Source organism: Rhinopithecus roxellana, chromosome 14, assembly GCF_007565055.1.
Source record: "Rhinopithecus roxellana isolate Shanxi Qingling chromosome 14, ASM756505v1, whole genome shotgun sequence".
Lineage (NCBI taxonomy): Eukaryota > Metazoa > Chordata > Mammalia > Primates > Cercopithecidae > Rhinopithecus > Rhinopithecus roxellana.
In genome coordinates this window covers 33,227,095-33,247,119 of record NC_044562.1, presented here as the reverse complement: position 1 = coordinate 33,247,119, position 20,025 = coordinate 33,227,095, and the positions used below count along the sequence as shown (strand labels likewise).

At 45.0% G+C, this 20,025-nt stretch overlaps 1 protein-coding gene across 4 annotated transcripts in view; it reads left to right on the top strand.

The window, feature by feature from the left end:
• Positions 1–20,025, top strand: part of SMARCAL1 (SWI/SNF related, matrix associated, actin dependent regulator of chromatin, subfamily a like 1) — a 65,714-nt gene that overhangs the window by 10,075 nt on the left and 35,614 nt on the right. For 3 of the 4 annotated variants that reach the window (XR_004053189.1, XM_030916437.1, XM_010362317.2), the window contains exons 6-10: positions 1,354–1,404; positions 6,168–6,354; positions 10,485–10,635; positions 13,086–13,244; positions 16,456–16,521. Coding sequence is in view for 3 of the 4 variants with exons in the window: in XM_030916437.1 (XP_030772297.1) it covers positions 1,354–1,404; positions 6,168–6,354; positions 10,485–10,635; positions 13,086–13,244; positions 16,456–16,521 (614 nt within the window). In the remaining variant the exon portion in view is untranslated. The remainder of the gene's footprint in view (positions 1–1,353; positions 1,405–6,167; positions 6,355–10,484; positions 10,636–13,085; positions 13,245–16,455; positions 16,522–20,025) is intronic. The other variant, XM_030916438.1, reaches the window with a different exon arrangement.

Below are 20,025 nucleotides of genomic sequence, written 5' to 3'. Positions count from 1 at the left end.
CAAGAGAATCGCTTGAGTCTGGGATGCAGAGGTTGCAGTGAACCAAGATCGCACCACTGCACTCCAGCCTGGGCTACAATCTCAATAAAAGATAAAAAAGGCAAATACAGTGATGTGTGTCTGTCACTGGCCTGTGAGATCACACTCCTGACATGGTCTGCATTCTGGGAGTGGGTACCATGAAAGTATTGATACTGATACTGCTCACACCCAGATGTCCAAAAACCATGATTGGTTCCTTTGCCTCAGCTGTTGTTCACAACTTTTCCTGATTGCTGCTGTGCCGCTGTGAGAATCAAGTTGTCAGGAAGGGCCTTCCTCTTCTAGTTCTGCATTTAAGATTAGTCTGTCTGCTTTGTTCCTTCCATCCGGTTGTACCTGGACGACCTTGCTTTTTCCTGAAACTGACTCACTGTGTCCAAGATGCCTCTTTCTGACCACCTTGCTTTTGAAGGAACCATATAGCGAAGAATGAACTTTTGCTGCCCAGATAGCATTTACCGAGACCAAGCGTCCTTGATTTTTCAAAAGATAGATTAGTAGAGAAATTCCTCTATTTAAATAATGAGCCACCATTGGGTAGAAAGATGCTCACCTGTTTAGTTGATAAAGTGTGTAATTTATACTACACTATGCTAATTAGCAGATGATATAATAATCACACTAACAATAATTCATAATAACTGGATTTTTAGGGTGCTCATTGTTTTCCAGTCATACTTTTATAAGCATTTTACTTTAATTTCACATAATCCTCACAGTAACCAGTGAGGTAGGGGCTGTGGTATCTTTATTTTTAGATATGGAAACTGAGGGAGAGGTGTTACAGTGAATTGCCCAAGGTGACATAGCTAGCAAGAGGCAGAGCTGAAATGGAAACTTTGGCAGTTTGACCACTCTGACCACATGCAGCTTCTTTCCCATGTGTAAAATGGAGTTAACAACAGCCCACTTGGGAGGGCAGATGAGATGGTGCCACTGAGTGTTGGCACAGTGCCGGGCTGAATGTGAATGCTGCTTAGGTGTGAGCTACAGTTATCACCCCTGTCACTCAGGGCATTTCTGACCTGCTAGACCCTCCCCAGCCGTGTATCCTGTGGCACCTTTTATCACAACCCTTACAACCCAGTGTTGTCAGCATCTCTGCCTCTCTTTCCTCCCAGTATATTGGGGAAGCCTCCAGGGAAAGTACTCTCCTAACTTCTCTATCCACAGTGCTAGGTACAGGACCAGCTGCCACATTGTCTTTAAGCTTAATGGAAGTTTATGAAGCCAAGTACTAAATGAGTAGGTGTGATCACGTAGCAGGAGGACAGGGTGTCCTATTTGTGTATTTATTTCTTGTCATTGCAGATGTCAAGACCAGGAAGTGGAGCTTTCTCTTGGAAGAGCACAGTAAACTAAGTGAGAAGCCTTCCTTACTTGTTTTATATCATCCTTTGTTAAGCTTTAATAATTCACCTTAAATTTGATGTATTTTCGAAGAATCTTCTCCTTCCTTTGGTGTGGTGGGATGCTTGAGTACAGGGTAAGTAAAGGTGAGGGTGGAGCCTTGTCCACATCCACTGAGACGGCGGCTTTATGACAGCCCAGACAAATGCCGGGCCTCTTTTGCCATAAGGGTGAGGTGGCAGTAGTGAAACTTCCCAGGCCTGGGAAACCTTCCTGCTGTCATGGAAGTGCTGGAAGCAAGGGTACATAGACTTTAGGAATTAGAAGTGAGCTAGGTTTGCTTAGCTTAGGTGGAAGTGACCATAGATTACTTCTGAGAATAAGCTCTCAGTGTACTTCTAAAACTGGGTGGGATGATCATGAAAGATAGGAGAGTCTCACTAGGAATGGACTTCCTAATAGAGTTCTGTCTGAAGCAGAAGTCAAGGCCAGGGACTTATGCATTGTAATAAGCACTTTACAGACTGACCAAGGCATGGGGTATGTGTACAGACAGCATAAGTGCATGAAGAAGCAGCCAGTTCTTCAATTCTGCACTGGATTTGCAGCTAGCATAGCTTATGTTCCTCTACTTTACTCCCAATCCTGACGGCCTACTGGGTCTCCCAAACCAAGGAAGGAGTCATCTGTGGGTACCAATCAGGCCAGGACAGACATGAACCAACCCTGGGAGCTCTGAGTCATTGGACATCTTGCCTGGCAGGCTAGGGCTTCAATGTGAGGGAAAAACTGGGTTCCTTCCTTTTGTCTCCTTATGTGACTTACTGTGTGACATTGGGTAAATAATTAAACCTTCTGGGTCCCATTGTCCCTTTAGTAAAAAAAGGGGTGGTCTTTAATCTCTATCTGCTCTCCTGACGTAGGAATTACATATAAAGGAAGAGCCTTTGGTTCCCTGAGCAAAACTTGCTGTGAACTGCATGATTAGGTTTGAATATGAAATGATAACTAAATAAATGCTGGCTGAAGCAGAAAGGATGGCTCACGTTGATCTTGAGACTCTCTGGCTGCTACTATTTGGAACTTGTGATTTAGAGGGAATTATTTGGCAAAAGCTGAATTTTTTTTCTTTTTGAGACAGCGTCTCACTGTCACCCAGGCTGGAGTGCAGTGGCACAATTTCACCTCACTGCAACCTCTGCCTCCCAGGCTCAAGCGATTGTTGTGCCTCAGCCTCCCAAGTAGCTGTTACACAGAATCCTTTTGGTGCCACTTTGCCAGCTGGGCTTGCTGCTGGGCTTGCTCTGCCCACTCGGCTCACGCTACTAGTCCAGATTCCACACTCACTGAGGGCAAGCTAGGCATGGAGCAGTGGAGGGTGTGTGAGTGAGTGAGTGTAGGGTCTGGCCATGGCACACAGCCAGGTGCACCAGAGCAGGCAGCTCCAGACTGTGGCATGGGCACTCGCTCCGTGTGAGGCTGCAGCTGGACTAGGCATACCACAAGCAGCTTCTGCCTTGGGCACCAGCATCTGGATGATGGGAATGTGCTGGCGCCCAAAAACTTAAGGACACCAGCACCCGTGGAGCCCCAAGGGGGTGTTACAGCACGTTACAGCTCTGGCTCCGGGAGTCCCAAGGTCTGGGCCCCCAGAAAGGTTGCCGCTCTTCACTCCTGTGGTCCGGCAAACAGGAGCACATCACTGCCCGCAGCTTGGCGAGCAGACCAGGAACGTGTTATAGCCCTTTTCTCACCTGCTATTCAGCGAGTCCCAGATTCTTGTCCTGCATCCAAGAAGAATGAGGTTACATGAACAACTGGAGAGTGAGCAAGGCAGAGAAGGGTTTTATTGGTCAACAGAACAGCTTTCAGTGGAGAGGGGACCCAAAGTGGGTAGTCCCAACGTGTGGCTGAGTCCAGGGTTTTTTGGGCTCAGAATGGGGGCATGTGTGCTGATTGGTCCATGGGCAGGCCTGGAAAAAGCACATTCAGTTGGCTAAAAGGCACTAAGGAAGTTCTCACTCTGGGTTGTGGACTCCACCTAGAACTGGCAGCCCGGTTTTCAGGTTTTAGTCTGTCTTCGGCTTGAAGGTTGGGTTTCACTGTGGACCCACCCCTGTCTGCCTATGAAGTTGTCTGCCTCCTGCTGTTATCAGCTGGAATTGTAGGTGCATATCCCCATGCTTGGCTAATTTTTGTATTTTTAGTAGAGATGGAGATTCGCCATGTTGGCCAGGCTGGTCTTGAACTCCTGGCCTCAAGTGATCCTCCCACCTTGGCCTCCCAAAGTGCTGGGATTACAGGCGTGAGCCACCGTGCCCGGCTGCAAAAGCTGAATTGTTGATGAGAAATAGGAGTGAGTTCTTTCCTTCTCGCCTTTGTCTTTCAATCAGGAAACACAAATATGTTAGCTATAAAGTCTTGACTTTTACGGAACAACAAAAAGCAGGACACTTACGGCATTAGTAGATAAATGTAGTGTTGAAAAACCATGACTTACGACTCGCACAGCATTGTAGAGTGGTTCCTGATCTTTTGCAGACAACACATTCCTTGAAATACCTGATGAAAATAATGGATTCTTCACCCAGAAAAAAAATGCACATAATGGCCACAAATAAAATTTTGCACTTGATAAAAATGATTCCATGGATCCTGAGTGAAGATTCTAGATTTAGAGTTTTTACCTGCTATCTCATCACGACAGTGTCTCACGGAAGATAAGACTGATCTTCCTATTTCGTAGACTGAGAGAAGGTTGGGCCCAGAGAAAGGAAACAGTGGCTTTTCTTACTGGGAGCATCGCAGGGTCACAGTAAAGTCAGTGACAGAAATAAGACTAGAATTGCCATCTGCCTTTGTAACATGACCCATTATAAAATTTAGAAGCCAGCTATACTAAGAAGCTGGGAGGGAAAGCAGTGAGAATAGAGCCCAGTTCCAATTTAGTTCCAATTTCTTTGCAAGTACTGTGAACCAAGGGAATGCCCACCTCCCTCCTCACCCCATGCTCTCCTTCCTCATGAGTGAAATTAGATGGTTGACCCTGAGCTAGTAAACGTGTGCCTAGGAAACTAATGACGAAATGACAATAAGACCTGCGTACGTGAATGCTCATTGGTGAAGCAGTGGGAGTTATTTTCTCTAGTAAGGAGAATCTAAGCTTTCCTCCTCCCTCTTTTCTAAGTGACTCAGGCCTTTTGCCCCCAGTGAAATTGGCATAAGGCCTTTTGTTTTCCCCTTGCTGTCAGTCCAGAAGGGTTCTCAACAATCTTGTCTTGTCAGCTGCTATTTGAAAACATTAGCATCTCTGCTATGTGGCTAGTAGCATTCTGCCAAAGAGCTATTTTACAGAAATGACTTCTAGATGACTCACGAAGCCAGACAGCACGTCTGTCATCTCCTAGTACCAGGGAAAGGACAGTAGAGACAGTTGTTGTCAGGGAATGGTGGTTTTCTCAGAAACACCGAGATGGCTGAACTTGCAGCATAGGATTTTGGAGACAGCAGTTGGTAGGAGACAGAGTAGATGTTGGTTTTATTCCTCTTAAATAGCTGAAGGAACATAATGCCTACAAAGCACTGCATTTTCTATCAGCCAGTTCATCATCCCTTTCGTAACTTTCATCAGGTATTTGAGTTCTGAAGATCACTAGAATTAAAATGAAAATGGTTTTTCTGAAAGCACATGGAGTGCTCAGCCTCCTGAAGTGTGCAGAAATCAGCATGCTAAGATTTAATTTGGAGGTATAAAATGTATTTGTGCATCAATATGGACAGTCTATTTTGTATTAAAGCCTTCAACCTTACCTAATTTCCTCTCATGGTGATTCTTTTCGTGGAAACTGTTTCCAGAAATAACTGGTACTTATATTTAGTGGAGGAGAGAAATGGACTTAAATATATTGAAATACAAAGCAGTTGGAGGTAGCAGTAGATGGCTCAGCCCTGCACGTTCACATCAGCATTTACGGTGGTAACCGATTGATGGCTGTGGTGAAAGACTTTTGGAATCAGTTGTGAGGGTATTAAGAAAACACGATCACACATGACCATATGAAATAGAGAACCAGCCTTAGAATTCCAAATAATATTGGATAGAAGTAAAATAATACCCAGTTTCTCTTTGTAGTTTCCTTTACTGAATACCGGAGGACAATTGGCCTCTTGGTGGGTCACTCTCACTCCCAGGGTGCCCTTGAAAAGGTAAAGGATAAAGAGCAATTGACGATCTGTAAATAATGGCTACTCTTCTAATTAGATTCTTCAAAGGAAAATGATAAAAGGGAAGAACATCCTGAAAGTGACAGCCTGCAGGACAGCAGGCTGTGTTAGTGATTTAACGGTAATTCCACTGCCAGGGGTCTCTAGGTCTATCATTTTTTTCTCTGCATTTTTAATTTGTAATTCAGCCTCCTTCTCCCAAGAATTATGTGTTTTTTTAATCTCTGTGGTTTATTCTTTTTCTGTTTCTCTGTTGAATAAAGGTGGGGTTTTTTTTCCCTCGTTTTTGAAGTTTAAAATCAGGTGAGACTGCATTCTTTCAGAAAGCAAGGTCAGTGCAATTCATTTGCTTTCATTTCCATGTAGATCCCAAGTAATTTATTTTTCCCACTTGGGTTAATGATCCTGACTAGGAGAGATTTCTCCACCCATTATATAGGGACCTAGGACCAGCATCATTGGAAGGAAATATTTATATCCCAAAGCTCCTCTTTCTCCAAATCTTTTGGGCATGAACACTCCAGCTCATATGCTTCTGTTCTTCTTTCCAGTTGCAAAGGTGCGCTGCCTCCCACAAGTTCAGCTGGATCCTCTGCCCACGACTCTCACCCTGGCATTTGCTTCTCAGCTCAAGAAGACATCTCTCAGTCTCACGCCAGATGTCCCAGAGGCAGACCTTTCTGAAGTGGACCCCAAGCTCGTGTCTAATCTGATGCCCTTTCAGAAAGCTGGAGTCAAGTAGGTTCTTGATCTTCTTCTCTCTTCCTCTCTTGCTCGAATTTCATTACTCACCACAGACCACATTCAGATGCTTCCTGTTTTATGAACTTCTATTTTCCACGGATAGATGAAAATTTAGAAGAGTGTAGGCATTAAACAGCCAGGTGTGCTGTTACCAAAGCCTTATTGTAACCATTGATTTCAAATTCCATGGGTTAATCAAGACTCTGAATTACAGGTATGCAGAAACCCAATTCAAACTAGCTTAAGGAAAGAGATTTCTCAGTGCCTATAAGAGAAAATCCAGCATCTCTAAAGATCTCATCAGGCTGCTGTCCTCTCTCAGATCTGCTTTCTGTTCGTTTGCTGTGTTCCCAAGCAGGTGCTCCTCAAGTGTGGCAGCTCGGGCAGCCAGGGGCTTCCAGCTTGCATTCTCAGCTTAGCAACACACAGAAGCATCTTTTTCCTAATTGGGCTAACACTGCAATGACTTAAGTCTGGTACCAACGTTGGAGCCAGTCATTGTGGCCTTGGAGGCTTGAGGTCTTGTTGATTAGACTTGGTGATAGGCCCATCCCTGGAACCAGAGGGTAAGACCTGCCCACCTAAATTACTTGGATCAAAAGTGGGAGGTGGCAGTTCTCCAAAAGAAAGTCAAGGTGCTCTTATTAGAGGAAGAAAAAAGGTAAACCTACATCCTTCCTTTTTTTCCAGAGTTTCTTGGGAGAAGCAAAATGCCAGATTTGAACTAGACTTCTCTTAAAAATATGGGAGTTCAAGGAGAAGAAAGAGGAAGTCTTGATAGTCTGTCTAGAAATAAGAAGCTGTTATTAGACAGTGTAGTTGAACATAGAGCCCTGTGCAAGGGAAGGAACCTAAATTATCAATGGCACTGACATACCGCGACAGCCTGCCTGCTTGAAGCCTGATTGTGGTATTTTGGTGAAAGCTTGGCTATCATCTCTAGCAGGATTTGGGTCTCGGTGTGCTGTTTGGACACAATGCACTTTATTACGTTACCTGGCCCAGCCCTTCCCCCTAATTCTTTTCTTCCTTTCCTTCCATCTCTCTTAAATAGCACACTCTGCAAAACGTCCTCTGGCATTGCCATTCCAGTCCTCCAGCTGGTGAGATGTCCTTTGGGCCTTGTTTGAACCAGGCTCAGGATGGTTTTTTCCTTTCATCTTTCTTCCTCTGGGCTCTTTATTAAAGCTGCAGTAGAGGTTGCCCAGCCCCACCCCCTGGGCAGCCCCTGCCTTCAGCATCCAAGTTCTTCGTGGCACTGTTAGCCATCCTTGGGCCCACGTGGTGGGTGCTGGTCTTACGCATTACCCCATTATCCCTGAGAGAGGCTCTGTGTGTGAGGCGCCCCAGGGCAGATCTGTTTCTCCCTCTGTGGCTCTAAAGCTGCTAACAGTACTTGTAATCTTTCTTCAGAATTTTCTAAATAAATTCAGATTTTAACTTTCATACTCTGAAGAGGTGGGGGCTTGGCATTGGGGGAGGAGGGCTGTCAATTCCGTGTTTTGTTGTCTTTAATGCAAGAACTACAATTGAACACACCCTTTAATTTATAAAGCAAAATCTCTTAGAAATGTCAGCATCTTCTAATATCCAAGTCAGCCTCTTCAGCAGGTGAATGAGTTGAGGCTCAGAAAGACAGTCAGTTGCCTAAAGTTATTCAGCTGCCAAAAGTGGAACTGGGGCTTAAATCTGTGTTTTCTGATGGATTAATTTCTGAGTATGGCATTTTTTTCTTTTTCTTTTTTTTCCGATTTTGGCATATGTTTAATTTTGCATATTTGTAGTTACAATCATGTTGCCTTGTAGACATAACATAAAAAAATCAATGTCTCTATTCAATAAATCATAAAAATAATAATAATATAAATACTACAATTCGAATTTTAAAAGCATAAATTGTAAACAGGACTCCAGAAAATTTTTTCTATTATATTCAACTATCCTGTGGAGGATGACATTTAATGATGTTATTGTTCCTCTGTTATCCAGGCTTTTTCTGTCTTTGTTGTCACTTTTTGGCCACTTTGTCCCTTAGTTGGGCTCCCGCTAGGCAGGGGAAAAAGGAGAGAAAGAATGTGAAATTCAGGGGGTCCGTTCTGCTCTAAGGATGCGGATAGACCAAACTTCTGGAAATTATAGATGGTAAAGCTGAGGAGGCTGAAACAAAAGACGCTCAAAGGGCGTGGGGCTCTCCATGGATTCCGTTGCTTAGGTACTGCCTGTCCTCGCTGGCCACCAATTTTGTAAATCAGAAAGTGAGGTAGAAAATACATCTTTTCACACCTGCCCTCCCCCCATCTGTCTGTGTTGTGGGTTGATCCCAGAAATGGTCCAGAAGATTTCATAGAGGTGGGTGTACAGGGAGGAGGCTGTGCCTGTTCTGGAGAGGTGAGGCAGCCCACCGCTCGGCTCCGTTCCTCCCCAGTGGAGGGTGAGGCCGCCAGAGCAGGGCTTTGGGAAGGGCTGCCTCCTCTCTCATGCAGGGGCCCGCTCAGGCTGCAGGGAGAACAGAAGGGTGCCATGCCATGATGCCTGTTGTCCCCACACTCTACTGGCCTCGGGCTGCCTGGGGATTTGCTACCCAGTTTTCCATCTTTGGAAACGGTGTTTCCAGGCAATTCAGAAAGGGCAAGTGTAGCCTAGACTTCTTGTCAGCCCTGCTAGCTGCTGATTAGAAGAGGTGACATTCTCTGTTTTCACTGTGTGAGAAGGAAAGAGAAAGAGCTATCCCAGCGGCTTATTATCAGGATTCTGAGCAAATGATCTATTTTTCAGAGATTAGATGAAAGAAGACTAGTATTTGGCACAGAGGACCAGACATCTGGCACTTGGGATCCTTTTAGCTTTTCACTGTTTCATCATGCGACACGAGCAAGTCATTTTTACTGTTTGTGTTTTGATTCTTTCTCTTTTTGTGGAATAGTAGTTATGATAGAAGCACTTCCTTAACGCTTATGATGTTTCCAAGCACTGTTTTCAGTATTAGCTTTATTAACCCTCCCACAGCTCCATGAGATAGGTACTGTTATTACTCCCTTCTTACTGCTGAGGGGGCTGAGGCTGGAGGTTAAATCATGTGCATGAAGGTATACAGCTGCTGAGTGATGGAATTGGGACTCCAACCCCAGCCAATCTGGCTCCGAAATAGTGGAATACACCTTTATTCATAAACTATTAGCAAGGGATGCTGCACTTAGGGGCTTTAGGGTCCTGGAGGCTGCCATAATGAAAAACTCAATGCTGAGGTCGGTGCTCCCTTTTGGACAAGCACCCTTCCTCTGATCCTTTTCTCTACCTCTCTTCTCGTTACCAGCATCTTCTGTCTTTGCCAGCCCCTTTCTCTGCCTTTATGCATACTGAATGCTCTCCGATCTTCAGAAAGCCTTCTTTTCACCCCACCAACCTTTCTTTCCTTTCTTTCTTTCTTTTTTTTTTTTTTTTTTTTTTGAGATGGAGTTTTGCTTTTGTTGTCCAGGCTGGAGTACAACGGTGCAATCTTGGCTCACTGCAATCTCTGCCTCCCAGGTTCAAGCGATTCTCCTCCCTCAGCCTCCCGAGTAGCTGGGATTACAGGCATGTGCCTGTAGAGATGGCGTTTCACCATGTTGGTCAGGCTGGTGTCAAACTCCTGACCTCAGGTGATCCGCCCACCTCGGCCTCTCAAAGTGCTGGGATTACAGGCATGAGCCACCGCGCCTGACCCTTTCCTTCCTTTCAGGGCAGACTCTGGAGTGAGTAAGCCTGCCCTCCTCAGTGCTAGTCCTGGACTCCCATCACCCTCCTCCACTTACGTCCCCTGGGCCCTGCATACAGTGGGCTGAGGTGACTCCTCACTGGAAACTTCCTTCCTTGGCCTCCACAACCTAATCATCTTCCAGATCTTCTCCCTACCTTTCAACCACATTCCACATTTTTCCTTTTGGGACTTTCTCTCTCTCTCTCTTTTTTATTCTGCTCCCTATTTGGCCCATGTTCCTTCCCTTCTGGGGAGCAAGTCTGGTGGTGGGCTGGGCCTGGGCTGGCCAGTGCGGTGGCCTTCACCTGGCAGTGCTGACCCACCGGACGTGAGGGCAGATGAACTCGTGCCCCGGGAAACATGCCGTCCTCACCTTGTCTGCCTTCAGTTTTGCCATAGCCAAAGGAGGCCGCCTGCTGCTCGCTGACGACATGGGCCTGGGGAAGACCATCCAAGCCATCTGCATCGCAGCCTTTTACCGGAAGGAGTGGCCTCTCCTGGTGGTGGTGCCATCCTCCGTGCGCTTCACTTGGGAGCAGGTTAATGCTCTTCAAATTGCAGTTTTCACAGAGAAGGTTTTCTTCAGTGTTAGAGTCATAAAATAATGGTTTGCGGACAGGGCCTAGGGATCTTTAAGGATCCTGTCTCAAGTAAAGGCAAAGGCAGGAAGAGAGATGAGATGCCACCTGAGGGCAGGTTGGGGGTTTTCTGGATTAGAATCAGGTTACACCTTGAGGGAAGAAAGCGGAGGAGAAACCGGCTTAGAGACTTGTGTTCATCTGTCAGCAGGCACTTCTGTGCCCTGCTCATAATACTTTTCATCTGTACCACACTTAGTTTTATTTTTCTTATTTATTGGTTTTTAAAATTTTTATTTATTTTGAAACTGGATTATGAGACTGGCTAGTTTTTGTACTTTTTGTAAAGATGAGGTTTTGCCATGTTGCCCAGGCTGGTTCCCGAACTCCTGGGTTCAAGTGATCCACCTGTCTTGGCCTCCCAAAGTGTTGGGATTACACGCGTGAGCCACTGTGCCTGGCCCACACTTAAATTTTAAAATATTTTTACCTCCTATATTTTCCTCAATCCCATGACAGTCCTGTGCGGTAGGTACAATAGACAATAACCCTATTTATAGATGAGAAAACGGAATCTCAGAGGTTAAGCTCCATGCTTCCTGTTAATGAGGAGCCCTGCCAGATCTTGATGTGGCATCTCCTGACTTCCCAACTCAGGGATTTTGCACTCTGTAGAGCGGGGAGTGAGTGGGATGTTCACTGTCTGCCAGGTAACTTTATGGATGCAGAGCCTGGCAAGAACACTGTATCACTCACCCTTGAGCTCTTTCTACTGTAAATCCAGGAATCAGTGGTTTTGTGAAATGAATAAAAAGTCCGTGAACAAACTTAGTGAAGAAGGAAGACCTAGTCCATCGTCCACAGCTTTTTCTAGCTTTATGCCACTGACGTCAGCCTGGGGCTTCTTCCTGAGGCCTCCATGAGCCTCTCGTGCAGAGGAGGCAGCTCCTCCTGCTGCCGGTCAGCCCAAGGCCCAGACGTTCTGACCGAAGAGATGGCAAAAAAAAAAAAAAAAGAAAAGAAAAACTAAAAAATGTGCACCTCGTTTTTTTTCTGTCTCAGTGATCTGAATTCTTTTTTTTATTTTAATTTTTAATTTAATTTTATTTTTTTAATGAGACAGAGTCTCATTATGTTGCCCAGGCTGGTCTTGAACTTCTGAGGTCAGTGATCCTTCTGTCTTGGCCTCCCAAGTCTTGTGATATGAATTCTGCCAGTGCCTGTAGAAAGTAATCTTAAGTACATATTTTGTGTGTGTTAGGTTCCCACAGCACCCTCAGAAATTTTAGGAAGAGTCAGTCAGACAGTGACCAGCCTGAGGTTAGAGAAAAGGCCAGCCCTCCTTGTATCGAACAATGTCAGCCCAGGTGGTGCAGGTGAGCACCCAGATGCCTGGGTGGGTTTGGCTAGAGATGCTCAGATTACCAGAGAGAGAAGGTGGATTTGTAGGAATATTGACATAAATAGTTTTATCATCATCAATAAACGTTTATGATTTGCCTTCAGTGTACCAGGCTCTGCTAAGTCCTTCATAAAATTCCTCTTAAAAAGAGTCGTAGTCTTTCCCTGCAGAAACTTGCCATCTAGTTAGAGATCATAGAGATGAAACCCAGACACCATGAAGTGACTGTTGACAGGCAGGGAGATAGCCAGGAATGGTGGTTCACGGCTGTAGTCTCAGCAACTTGGGAAGCTGAGGCAGGAGGACGCTTGAGGCCAGTAGTTCAAGACCAGTCTGAGCAACATACTGAGACCCATCTCTTTAAAAAAAAGAAGAAAGAAAGAAATTAGCCAATCATGGTGGTGTGCACCTGTAGTCCCAGCAACTTGGGAGGCTAAGGCGGGAGGATCACTTGAACCTAGGAGTTTGAGGCTGCAGTAAGCTGTGATGGTGCCACTGTACTCCAGCCTGGGCAACAAAGTGAGACCAACACAACTCTTTTGAGACCCGAAGTTTCGCTCTTGTTGCCCAGGCTGGAGTGCAATGGTGCGATCTTGGGTCACCACAACCTCCGCCTCCCGGGTTCAAGCGATTCTCCTGCCTCAGCCTCCCAAGTAGCTGGAATTACAGGCATGCACCACCATGCCCGGCTAATTTTGTATTTATAGTAGAGACAGGGTTTCTCCATGTTGGTCAGACTGGTCTCAAACTCCTGACCTCAGGTGATCCGCCCTCCTCGGCCTCCCCAAGTGCTGGGACTACAGGCATGAGCGACTGCGTCCAGCTCCCCCAACTCTTAAAAAAAAAAAAAAAACAAAGAGTGTTCTGTCAGTGGCAAGTGAAGGGGTGCAGGTGGGTGACAGGAAGGTAGAGGTGATGGCTCTTCATGGGTATGAGACTGCTGCTGTCACAACCAACAGCTGCTGTGTTGGATGTTCATTGTAGCTTTATTCCCTCCTGTCATTCACAGGCCTTCCTTCGGTGGCTACCGTCTCTGAGCCCAGACTGCATCAACGTCGTGGTGACTGGGAAGGACCGCCTGACAGCTGGCCTGATCAACATTGTCAGCTTTGACCTTCTTAGCAAGTTGGAAAAACAGCTAAAAACCCCTTTTAAAGTTGTCATCGTTGTAAGAAACTTGGCAAAGTCTTTAAGTACTTCATCTCTCTGGAAACTTTCTTTGTAAAAGCTCTGAGAACTTTCATGTCTATAATCTCCTTGTACCCCATTTAGTTTCTAGAAGAATAGAAATCACTGTCTTTATTTTGTGGGGAACTGGAAATTCATTCCCTTCAAATAGCCATTCTCAACTCTGGCTACATACTAGAATCTCGTAGGGAGCTTTTTTTGAAATTGTGATTTAATTAGTTTTTGCTGGGGATTTCTAGCTCATCTCTTTCCCAGCGTGAGTCATGGATGGAGGCCATGATGTGGACCCCAGGCCACCTGGGGCTCTGGGGACTACAGCCTAGACGGCAAGGGGGTGTGCCCACATCTGGTGCCATTTTACTCAAACAATTGAGTTTTCTTCCAGCCAATGTGAAGATACACCCCCACCCCACAAAAGCACTTTTTACTCTAATTGTTTTTTTGGGGCTTTTTTTTTTTTTTGAGACAGAGTTTCACTCTTGTCACCCAGGCTGGAGTGCAGTGTCACGATCTCGGCTCACTGCAACCTCTGCCTCCTGGGTTTAAGCAATTCTCCTGCCTCAGCTCCCCGAGTGGCTGGGATTTTAGGCACCTGCCACCATGCCCAGCTAATTTTTGTATTTTTAGTACAGACAGGATTTCACCATGTTGGCCAAGCTAGTCTTGAACTCCTGACCTCAGGTGATCCACCCACCTTGGCCTCCCAAAGTACTGGGATTACAGGCGTGAGCCACCTCACCTGGCCTCTAATTGTTTTTCAAAGAAGGTCTTACTGGACCCGCTTCCAGATTTGACAAGGTATCTTTCAATTACACACAGGCTTTCCAACTTTTAACTCCTTACATACTTCCTGAGGATCTCTAGACAGATTTGGTACCCAGCCATCTCTGTCAGTACTCAGTGCGTTTACATAGCTCACACAAATATTGTGGGAGCTTAGAGAAAGGAAGGAGAAGATACCGTTACTGACCTCAGGGGATCTATTATTATGTTTTGGACATGAGAACCACACTGTGTTCTTAGCATAAGCAAACTTGAGCATTGATAGTTTTGGGGGAGTCATTTCTGGTTTGGCACAAATTCAAGTGTGGCTTTGAAAAGATGTCATCATTGCCGGGCGCGGTGGCTCAAGCCTGTAATCCCAGCACTTTGGGAGGCCGAGACGGGCAGATCATGAGGTCAGGAGATCGAGACCATCCTGGCTAACACAGTGAAACCCCGTCTCCACTAAAAAATACAAAAAACTAGCCAGGCGAGGTGGCGGGCACCTGTAGTCCCAGCTACTCGGGAGGCTAAGGCAGGAGAATGGCGTAAACCCAAGAGGCAGAGCTTGCAGTGAGCTGAGATCTGGCCACTGCACTCCAGCCTGGGCAACAGAGTGAGACTCCATCTCAAAAAAAAAAAAAAAAAAAAGAAAAGAAAAGAAAAGAAAAGATGTCAGCATACATGTGAAATGAAAACGTAAGAAGTTTTCCAGGATGATGGGGATGGCTCTAGAGTTTGTGGGAAGAATAATGCTTTCAATTCTTGACTGTTGCCTTGTGTTAGCTGCTGACATATAATCATCTATTTTCCCAGTGGTCCCTGAGCAGGCTTTATCTTTTATCCTTGTGAATATACATTTCACAGCTGATGAAACTGGCAACGAGAGTGGGTACATAAATTTGCCCATAGTCACGAAGCTAGCAAGTTGGAGGTTATTGATTAAAGCTGGGTTGCGTCTGCCTTCAGAATTCATGTTCTTCTCTTTCTGGCCCATCACTTAACTTGCCGTATGATTTTTTGGCAAGCCACTTACCACCATTGTTGGTTTGTTCTTCAGTTAAGTAAGAGCTCTGTCCTCTTGCTTTCAGAGAAATGTAGGAAAGAACAGAGTGATGGCTCTGAAGTGTCACACTTCTCAGAAGAGGCTTCGGTTTCCAGCCATTCTTTGTGATTTGTTCCACTACTGGCACATTTTTGCCTGTTGGTTGAAAGGGCCCATTCTCTTCCATATCCTCTGTACTCTCTGTGTTTTTTCTCCACAAATACCTTTTTCTTGACTGCAATGAGGGCTCATCATCAGAAAGGCATATGACTATAGCACTCCAGCTTTCTGGACAAGATACTCTCTTGACATTTTGAGGGTTATTTCACACTCCCCTCTATTGTGCTTTTGTGGCCCTTTTTGCTCGTGATAGCTGAAATGGAATTTCTTATAGATCATCTTTAAGGACAGAGTTGGGATCTCACTGGTATCCCAGCTATAGGAAGGCTGATACCATTGAGTGCTTACTGAGTGGCAGGGCTGTGCTAAGGACTTTACATGTGTTAGCTCATTTAAGACTCACAGGAACCTAATACATAAGGAACTATGGTACCCATTTTACAAATAGCAAAATTGGCACTACAGAGAGGTAGTTGTTTACAGTCACACAGCAAGGAATTTGACTCTGTACCAAACTAGAAAATTTCCACTCAAATACTCATGTATTAGTTACTCATTTGGCTTTAGAAAATATGATCAACTGTATATTTGCTTATGCAACAAAAAGAAGAAAAAGAATAAAGAAAAACAAACTATATATAAACATATATATATGTATTTTCTTATGCACTGATGCAGAGTGGTTAATCAGACTTCATGTTCTAAACATAGCAGTTCCTTGAGGATGGGAATCACATCATCTTCTTTCCATTTCTCAGTTTCCCCAGCATTTTGTTTACACTCACCTCAGTACTGATAATATAGCCTGATTGCTTGTCAGTGTGTCTGGCATCCTTCCTGCACCCTTGAGCCCCTGAGGGCAGGGGCTGGACACCCCAGAGCTTTGCATCAGTGCAGGGCCCACTATGGGGCACTTGGTCTAGTGCTCCACAGGTGTGAGGTGCCTCTTACAAAGCAGCAAACCACCTTCTAGTGGTTTCTTTGAGCAGCCTCTGAGGTGGGCGGAGCAGGGAATCATGAATCCCACTTTATAGATGGAAAATTGTCCCCAGAGACATGAAGCAACTTGCTCAGAATGCAGTAGAGAAGCTGCCACCAGAACCCTGGGTCCTGACCTAGGCCCACTGAGCCATCTCCTTAAATGAGAAAGTGCTAAGGGAGCGTCCACCTTGCACTTGCCATGCCAGGGTCAAACCTAAAGTGGCCCTTATTTCTGTCCACTCAGGATTGGACCTTGTTCACTTACGTGGTTGCTTCTTTTCAGGATGAATCTCACTTCCTCAAAAACAGTAGGACTGCCCGCTGTCGAGCAGCTATGCCAGTCCTAAAGGTGAGTACTTCTGAGAACCGAGTCCACTGAGCATTGGCATCCTGTAATATTTTGCTCAGGCTTGCATGTGGTCCTAGTCCAGCAGGGGTTGCAAGTACAGACCTGTGGGCCATGGTCATGACTTGGTGTTGACTTAGGGTATCTCTGTCTCCTTAGGGCTGTGGTACCAATTTCATCTTTCTTCCTAACATCCTGCTAAGGAACTAGTAATCAGTACTGGTAGTCAGTAGTACTGCCTTTGTCTCTCGAAGGTCAAGACTGTTGAGGCTGGGTGGGCACTGGACTCCAGAATCCTCCTTTGGCTTCCTGCTTAGACAAGGGAGAGCCTCTAGCAACTTGTCCACTAAATAGCTTAGAAAAAACTGCCTGTCTTTTAAGTCACTTGTAGTGGCAAAACTGTCAAGATGCTGGAAATCATGGAAGATGAGTTGTATTCATGAAAGTAATGGCAAAAAAGAAAACGTAATTACTTTTGCATCAACCTAATACAAACAGAACTGAGCAAGGGCTGGCGGGGTCAGTGAGATGTGCTGGTAAAGCCGAGATGGGCTTTAAAAGTTGATACTGTTTTCTGTGGCTACTCTGAGCCTCTTTGGTTGACAGAAGGGGCAGCCATCCACATTCCTCCCTGTGGTGGCCTAAACTCATCTCTGAGTGCTTTGGTGGGTGTGAGTTCTGGCTTCACAGCAGGCAGGCGTGGGTATGTGATGGATTCTAGTCTTTATCTAAGCATGTTCTGATGTGCAGTGCAGGCTCTGTGTTTCATCTGTCTCTCTCTTCTGTCTGTGTTTGGTTTCTTGGTCCCCCATCCCAACAGAGGGTAGGCCTCCAAATTTCCTTCCATTTCGGGGGAGGGTGATTTTTTTCCTATTATTGAAAGAGGGAAGGGGAAGTACAATTAGAAAAGTAGCCTTTTCTCTCGTAACAAGTTAGAAATTTATCACAGATGACTTTGGAGGTATCCACTTTGGTTCGTTTAGACTGAGCTAACCAAAGTGTGTGTTTTTCTTGTGCTCAAAGCAACCTTTGTGTTGTATCAGCATTTTAAAACTATAGCTTTTTATTGATTAAAAGCTTTAACTTTTACCTAAACTAGGGAAAGCAAATACGCTAAATGTTAATGAAGCTTAGCATTTGAGCATTAATCTTACCAGTTCCTCACAAAGCACACATAAGTGTCCACTCATTTCAAGTTTTCATGTGTTTAGGAATAACGGAATATGACACATCTTCCAAGGCAGGGTCATGTCATGTGCCAAACCTAAGAATAAAAGTCTTTTACTGAAAAAGTTTGGTTTTGCTGGGGTGGTGGCTCACGCCTGTAATCTCAGCACTTTGGGAGGCCGAGGCAGGTGGGTCACTTGAGGCCAGGAGTTTGAGACCAGTCTGAGCAACAAGATGAAATCCTATCTGTACTAAAAATAGAATAATGAGCCAGGCGTGGTGGCGCCCACCTGTAATCCCAGCTACTCAGGAAGCTGAGGCAGGAGAATTGCTTGAACCTGAGAGGTGGAGGTTGCAGTGAGCCGAGATTGCGCCACCGAACTCCAGCCTGGGTGCCAGTAATACCTATGAATACTTATATGCTGAGAGCCGTTGATGGACGCACTTGAATAAAATGTTTTCCTAGGTCGGTGACCCTTCTTTGGGAGGCTTTCATATGCTTTCCGTAGGAAAGAAAGAGGCTTTGGTATTATGGTTTCAGTATTTCAGCCATAACTAAATTAAATCTTTACTCCTGATTGCTTAGACAAAAGAAATTGCACAATAGATAGATTCTATCATTAAAGATATAATGTGAAAGCTTCTTAGCAACCACTTGTTAATGTAGTCATTGCCTGGCTGGGCAAGCTGAGCCAGATAGTGGTTTCTGAAATGTGTGCTTCTCATCCAGACGTTTGGAAGCAGCATATACCTCTTTAATATCGTGAGGATGTTTCAAAGTGACAGGTTTAAAAGAAATCTTTAAACTGCTAACTAATATGTACTACTCTGCATTTGCTGTAGAACTTGGTTGAATTAATATTTTAAAATAAGCCCCATGAACATGGCCTGTGTGTATGAAGGTGTCTTGAGGCCACGCTCTTCTGCAACATTGACTTCAAGTAATGCTGGACTGTGGCAGGACTGGGGTGAAGGAATGGGATGGAGCATTCTGTGCTATTCTGTTAACCGAACCTTTCATCTCTGTCTATTGTATTTTCATCTAGATTGGAGTCTCAGCCTTGGCACTGTTGACATTTTGGGCTGGTGACTCTGTTGTTGGGGGGCTGTCCTGTGCGTTTTAGGATGTTCAGCAGTATCTGTGGCCTCTACCCACTAGATGCCAGCAGTTCCTTCCCAGTCATGACAACCAAAATTGTCTCCAGATGCTACCGAATGTCCTCTGGGGGAGGACAAATCGCTCTCTACCCACCTTGCCCTTCCCCAACCCCATGGAGAACCACCAATCTAAATAAGGAGATGAATCTAAATGTTTTTGGAATAATAAGGTAGTTGGGAGAAAGTAAAGTATGTTTTTGAAAAGCCGCATAAGGACCTAATTTAATGCCACTTGATTGTTCCTCTAATGTGAACATCTCTTAGACCTATATTCTGATAATTAATATTACGAGCATATTTTCAGCAAATAGGCATAATAAGGTGTTTAGATTAAATCATACAGTTTGTTGGATAGCAGGGCCAGATCGTGTCTAGAAAATGTGGCCTTTGAGTCAGCAGAGAGAGGACGTGTTAGATTGTAAGAGGCCGGGCGCGGTGGCTCAAGCCTGTAATCCCAGCACTTTGAGAGGCCGAGACGGGTGGATCACGAGGTCAGGAGATCGAGACCATCCTGGCTAACACGGTGAAACCCCGTCTCTACTAAAAAATACAAAAAACGAGCCGGGCGAGGTGGCGGGCGCCTGTAGTTCCAGCTACTCGGGAGGCTGAGTCAGGAGAATGGCGTAAACCCGGGAGGCGGAGCTTGCAGTGAGCTGAGATCCGGCCATTGCACTCCAGCCTGGGCCACAGAGCGAGACTCCGTCTCAAAAAAAAAAAAAAAAAAAAGATTGTAAGAAACTGGTGTCACCATCCCCTGGGAAATGTGACATTTTTCGTCCCCCACAGCACTGTTTGCTGTGGCTACTAATCCTAAATGAGGTAGATATATTTTTATATATAAATATATGAAAGTAGACATGATAGAAGCTAAAAAGAACAAAGTTAAAATTACCTTTAATCCCTGCAACAGAAAAAGCCACTGTTAACAGCTTATTTTTCCAGCGTGTCAATTATTGGGCAAGATCATCATTTTTCAATAACTATGGAGCATTTACATAGTAGAGACACATCCCATAATTTAATCCTCAGTGTCAGATATGTGGTTGTTTTCCATTTTTGCTGTTATAAATAATTCTGCAAGTGAACATCATCTACATGTACCTTGCATATTTATCCTATTAGGACAAATTCCTACAATCAGAATTGCCAGGTCAGTTTTCATTTGACCTTTTTGGGGGAGGC